The 6,442-nt window shown below is 43.5% G+C and overlaps 1 protein-coding gene across 1 annotated transcript in view; it reads left to right on the top strand.

Moving 5' to 3' along the window:
- Positions 1–5,779: 5,779 nt before the first annotated feature.
- ldlrb (low density lipoprotein receptor b) overlaps positions 5,780–6,442 on the top strand; it is a 15,643-nt gene continuing 14,980 nt past the window's right edge. Inside the window, exon 1 of the mRNA XM_060047305.1 lies at positions 5,780–6,104. Within this exon, the coding sequence (XP_059903288.1) occupies positions 6,029–6,104 (76 nt within the window). The 5' untranslated portion in view covers positions 5,780–6,028. The remainder of the gene's footprint in view (positions 6,105–6,442) is intronic.

Here is a 6,442-nt window from a genome sequence, read left to right as displayed (position 1 = left end):
TTCTGCACATGCGTCTTAAAACAAGTGTGGCTATTTACAGTGTTTGACATGAGGGCATTTATTTGGCTAAGAAATTTCTCATTCAACACAGCAGTGTGTGTGTGTGTGTGTGTGTGTGTGTGTGTGTGTGTGTGTGTGTGTGTGTGTGTGTGTGTGTGTGTGTGTGTGTGTGTGTGTGTGTGTGTGTGTGTGTGTGTGTGTGTGTGTGTGTGTGTAGGGATTTCTAGGAATTCCTTACGGCAGCCATCCAGTTTCAACTGTCGGTGTGGGTGTGATACATAGACCTCTGAAGAATAAGTCCCGCTTCCGAGGCTTCCTTATTCCATCGGTCAAATGTCAATTGGAAATAACATGGGGTTGTTGAATGATCGTACATAACAAACTTTGTAGGTGGCTAAGAAGTAAAAGCTGCCCCCAAACGGGAATCCCCCAAACGGGAATCAGCAGGAGCAGCTATAGATAACACAGAGGAAAGACTGCACGTTTGGTTTCGTTTTTAATGAAAGATGCTTGACAAGGCAAGGCAACTTTATTTATATAGCACTTTTCATACACAAGGCAGACTCAAAGTGCTTCACGTATAAACATTTTCATACAATAAAATAAAATAATAGATAAGTAAAAGAAAACATATGCAAAGAAATGAGTAAAATAGAAAGTGCAATGTATTTAAGATCAGATCAACAGTCTGGTATCCGCGTCGGGACTCCAACCCGACCTAAAGGAACTTGGTACTTTCTCTGGGACTCCAACCCGCATTCTAGTAACTCTAACCACGAACCAATGGCCTTATTCTGGGACTCCAACCCAGACAGACGTCGGGACTCTAACCCAGACCCAGGTCTTTCTCTGGGACTCCAACCCGACCTAAGGTACTTGGTCCTTTCTCTGGGACTCCAACCCAGATTCTAGGACTCTAACTCAGAAAGAAATTTGGTCTCAAACCCTTATCCTTTCTCTCTGGTATCAGATCATGTATTTTTCTGGTAAAAATAGAAAATGTAATTGAAAGTTAAAAAGGCTTTTTAGTAAGTAAAATTGAAAGTGCAATGTATTTAAAGGTTGGGTATGGAATTCGCTTTTTTGGCCATTTTTGCATTACTTGAAATCCTTATCATAACCCACTTACAGCCACTGAGTTAGAAGTACTGACATGAAAATTAAACAAGTAAATCATCTGTGGAACGGGCAGGGCTCGAAAAACTCCAGCCAATGATTTCCAGAGCCACCGAGTTGCATTGGACAGTAAGTATGTCAATCAAACGGTCGTACTGCACTCCCCCTCCCCCGCGCGCGACCCCTTCGTGCAGTACTCGTGAACCAGAGCTCGTGACCCAGAGCAAGCTCCTGTTTGTTGTTATCCTGCAGTAGCTACTGGAACTAGTTAATCCACATTTTGACCTAGCAGTAGAAGACAATTTCCATGGCAGACAAGACGCCACCATCCCCATGTTGTTTTTTTAATGTTGCCATGTTGTTTAACGAAAATCTACGCTAGCCTGGCTCGCTCTCGCGCATCTGTGTTCGCGCTCGTGCATGATTGCGCGTCCAGGTACTTGGAATGGGTGGAGTCAGAGTCAGCATTGAAGGAGAGGGGGTAGGACCATTTGAGTTGTGTATTTTCAAAATCTGCTGGCGTTTCGCAAATCCCATACCCAACCTTTAAGATCAGATCAACAGTCTCTCTGGATCCCACGTCGGGACTCCAACCCGACCTAAAGGAACTTGGTCCTTTCTCTGGGACTCCAACCCAGATTCTTGGACTCTAACCCAGACAGAAATTGGGTCTCAAAGCCTTATCCTTTCTCTCTGGTATCAGATCATGTATCCTTCTGGTAAAAATAGAAAATAAAGGGAAAGTTAAAAAGGCATTTTAGTAAAATAAAGGCAAAGTATTTAAGATTTAGCAGTAAGCTAAAGCAAACATAAAAGTCTTCAATCTTGTTTTAAAGGTGCTCAGAGTTGGGGCAAGTCTTAAATCCTCAGGGAGTTTATTCCAGCTATTTGTTGCATAACTAAATCCTGCTTTCCCATGTTTCGTGTTTACTCTGGGGATAATTAACAGATTGGTCTCAGAAGATCTTAGTGTTCTAGAAGGCTTATGTAGTGGAAGCATATCAGTTAAATATTTTTGGCCTAAACCATGTAGGGATTTATAGGTTAGCAACATGATTTTAAAATCAATTCTCTGACCTACAGGAATATGTTCAAATTTTTTGGTCTTTGTTAAAACTCTAGCAGCAGCATTCTGAACAAGCTGAAGCTTCCTTAGAGTTTGTTTTTGGAGACCTGTAAGGAGACCATTGCAGTAATCAAGCTTACTAGTGATAAAGGCATGTACAAGTTTTTGTAAGTCTTCGGTGGACATGAGCCCTCTAGTCTTCCTACATTTTTAAGGTGATAATATGCCGATTTTGTAACTGATTTGATGTGACTGTTTAAATGTAATTCAGAATCCATGATATCCCCTAGATTTCTGGCTTTGATTGAGGTACAGAGAGTGAAGGGGTTGGGTTACTTTAAGCCTTTCCGTTTTAGCACCAAATACAATTATCTCTGTTTTGTCCTCATTTAGCTGAAGGAAATTTCGGCACATCAAGTCTTTCACTTGCTCAATGCACTGGCACAGCAGATCTATGGGCCGATAGTCATTTGGTGATAGCGATACATAGATTTGCGTGTCATCAGCATAGCAATGATGGTCAATATCGTTGTTTTGCATGATTTGCCCTAGTGGGAGCATGTAGATGTTGAATAAAGAGGGTCCTAAGATCGAACCTTGTGGGATTCCACACATCACATTGGTTGATTCTGATACAAAGTCGCCAATGGAAACAAAGTAGTTCCTATTTTGTAGGTAGGAACTGAACCAATTTAAGACTGTGCCTGAAAGCCCCAACCAGTTTTCTAACCTGTCCAAAAGTATTGGATGGTCTACAGTGTCGAATGCAGCACTGAGGTCAAGTAGCATTAGTATTGAGGTTTTGCCAGAGTCTGTGTTAAGACGGATGTCGTTTACAACTTTAATGAGGGCGGTCTCAGTGCTGTGCAGGGGTCGAAATCCTGATTGGAAGGTGTCATAACAACCAGTTGATGCCAGGAAGTGATTAAGTTGCTGGAGGACAACTTTCTCAAGGTCAAATATACCACAGGCATGCCTACAAACTCTGTTTTTGTTTCAGTTGTTATGTCCCTTGGGCAGAGAAGTGCACATGTGTGATTATGGGCAGCGATATGATTTAAGGTTATCTAAGGAAACAAACTGTCAGGGTCAGCCTGATTAGGGACTGCCTGTGGTGACCTTGACACACACACACACACACACACACACACACACACACACACACACACACACACACACACACACACACACACACACACACACACACATAAATACATATGCACACACATACACATATTTATACACACATACACACACAGACCCTCACAGACAAACGTGTGTACACACGCACATGAACGCATATGTATACACATACAGAAACCCTCAAACCAGTGTTTACACATACAAAGACCGACATATTTAAACACATGTATACATGTACAAACACACCCCAACACACATACACACACACACACACACACACACACACACACACACACACACACACACACACACATAAACAAACACACAATACAAATAAACATGTTCACACACACTGCACATGTATACATGTACACACACATATACACACATATCCATGTTCCATACACACACACAACACACGTATATACATGTCCACAAACAGAACCCCCCAGACACACATATACACGTGCCTGTAACTGATTGGTGGTTGGGTTAACAATGCTCTAATCATGTTGAATGTGTTTGAAGCCATCATAACGCTGATGCGTCTGACCGATGGACCTGAATGGCCCGTCTCCTTTCTTTCTCTGTACATTATAGAGAAGGTCATATCAGTGTGTATAACATCAGTGTGTATAAGGTGACATGCCAAGATGATTATAATAACATAACGTGAGATCCTCAAGATCCTCCCTTTCTAGGATAGTTTCAATCAGTACTTCAATCAAGTACTGACGTGTTCTTATTGTAGTTATAGTAAAATAATATATATTACTTCAAGAGCAGAGTTGATGGTATGAAGGCACATATGAACACACGCACTCACTGTGTGTGTGTGTGTGTGTGTGTGTGTGTGTGTGTGTGTGTGTGTGTGTGTGTGTGTGTGTGTGTGTGTGTGTGTGTGTGTGTGTGTGTGTGTGTGTGTGTGTGTGTGCATAGTGAGGGTGGGTGTCGTAGAATATGTAATCAAACAGCCTTTTCCACATTCCCAGACCCCCTCCGCTCACACACACACACACACACACACACACATGCACAAAAACCTTCCACTTAGTGTGTTTTATTCCTGATTCACTGCATAAACGTTCCCATGAATCCCTATTTCCTACTACCGAGAATGACGTCTTCTTTCCATCTACCTTCCACGTGTTGCACTGATACACAGAAACCAAAACACACCCACAGAGGGGAATGAAGGGGAATATTAGGGGAAATACAAAGGCCAAATCCAAAAAGGTGATTTATATTTATATATATTTTGTCTGTGTGTACACTTAACACTTCCCTCTACTTAAACACCATTGCAGTGTAAACTCTAAGATAAAAAACAACCAATTCCCAAATGGCTGTACAATATTGCAGGGTACAGTTTCAGTTAAACCAGAATAGAACCATTCGCAGAGAACATGATTGGTGCATTAGTGTGTCTTTTGACCGACTTGGAAGTTGTACGAAACATCCCTGAAGAGCCCCTCCAGGCTCCACCGCGCCCAGTAGGGACGTTGAGGCCACTGTGAAGACTGTCTACGGAGCAGAGAGAGAGAGAGAGAGAGAGAGAGAGTGAGAGGCAGAGGCTTGGGACAGGTGAATGGGATTAAAGATGTGGGAGCCGGGAGAATGAATGGACTGCCACACCCACCGCACAGACGCGTCACACACACACACCAATAGAGGGAGACAGACTGGAGCAAAAAGGAGAAGGAATACCGAGATACACAAGCAATGACTGTGTGTGTGTGTGTGTGTGTGTGTGTGTGTGTGTGTGTGTGTGTGTGTGTGTGTGTGTGTGTGTGTGTGTGTGTGTGTGTGTGTGTGTGTGTGTGTGTGTGTGTGTGTGTGTGTGTGTGTGTGTGTGTGTGTGTGTGTGTGTGTGTGTGTGTGTGTGTGTGTGTGTGTGTGTGTGTGTGTGTGTGTGTGTGTGTGTGGGAGGGAGGGAGGGAGGGAGGGAGGGAGGGAGGGAGGGAGGGAGGGAGGGAGGGAGGGTGTGTGTGTGTGTGTGTGAGATAACATGATATCAGAGCAGGTGCAGCTGATAAAAAAAACCTAACAGTCAACAGTAGAAAATTGATTGCCAATTTTAAAAATACACATATTAGCCTGCTCTGACACCTGGCTGCCGTGTTTGCTTGTTGATAACAGTTTTAAAGCTTTGATCTCACAAACATAACAAATAAAATGTTTTATTCATCGACCCGCCCTGACTATATGCACCCGCTTTAATGCATAATGCACGAGGACCAAGGCAAGGACAGTGCGTAGTTCTACACTTTGGGTGGGCAGCAGAGAATGAATGGAGCCGATGGGGTGAGGCGAGGACGAGGCGGGGCCGACCGGAGGACGAGGATGGAGGAGAAGCATGCAGCGCGTGGCTCCGCCCTCGCGGTTCACGTACTTACATTTCAAACATCACACCACTGCGCTGGCCACGCCTACCCCTGGTTTCTCTGAAAATACTCTGATGAGACTGCAAAGCAACAATATCTTCCTGACTGAAGGCATTAACTCGCTACAACTCTGCGTCCGTACGAGCATTTTGCCATCACATTGCGTGGCCTTTGTCTCTCTTTCAGATAGCTGGGCTATACTAGCTCATCATCTATTTTGGTCAGAGTATAGTGAGAGGGTTGGCACTTCACTACAAATATATCTATATTAATATATTTAATATTAATTACCTCTGGATTAAATCGGACCGTGGGGAAGATGTGGACGTGGAGTGGGGTTAGTGTGACGTCTTCGTGCTGCCTGTTGCTGCTGCTTCATTCCCTGGCTGTTTCAGGTGAGAGAGGATGCTGGCTGGGCGGGGGGCGGGGATGTTCAGGGTTCATTCAGCCAAATGTCTAATAGCTGTGTACCAACATTTCAATACCGTGTTTACTTTCTTTTAGAAGATCTTATGAAAGTCTTTTCGATTTTAGAATTTCCTCTCGCCAGAATGTTTGAAATATAGGTTTGAAAGTTTAGAATTGTAGGCTGATTTGACCAGACCAAATGTTTACGTCTGCAGTTGGCATAGACATAGGCATAGCGCTCAGTCAGTGACTCTCGGATGTCTTGAAACAACAATTCTGCTGCTCTGTCATCATTGATGCAATTGTCGCAATTGTCGCTTCCACA

This window comes from Gadus macrocephalus, chromosome 3 (genome assembly GCF_031168955.1).
Source record: "Gadus macrocephalus chromosome 3, ASM3116895v1".
NCBI lineage: Eukaryota > Metazoa > Chordata > Actinopteri > Gadiformes > Gadidae > Gadus > Gadus macrocephalus.
Note: the sequence above shows the minus strand (reverse complement) of the source record. Positions and strands in the feature narration are given on the sequence as shown.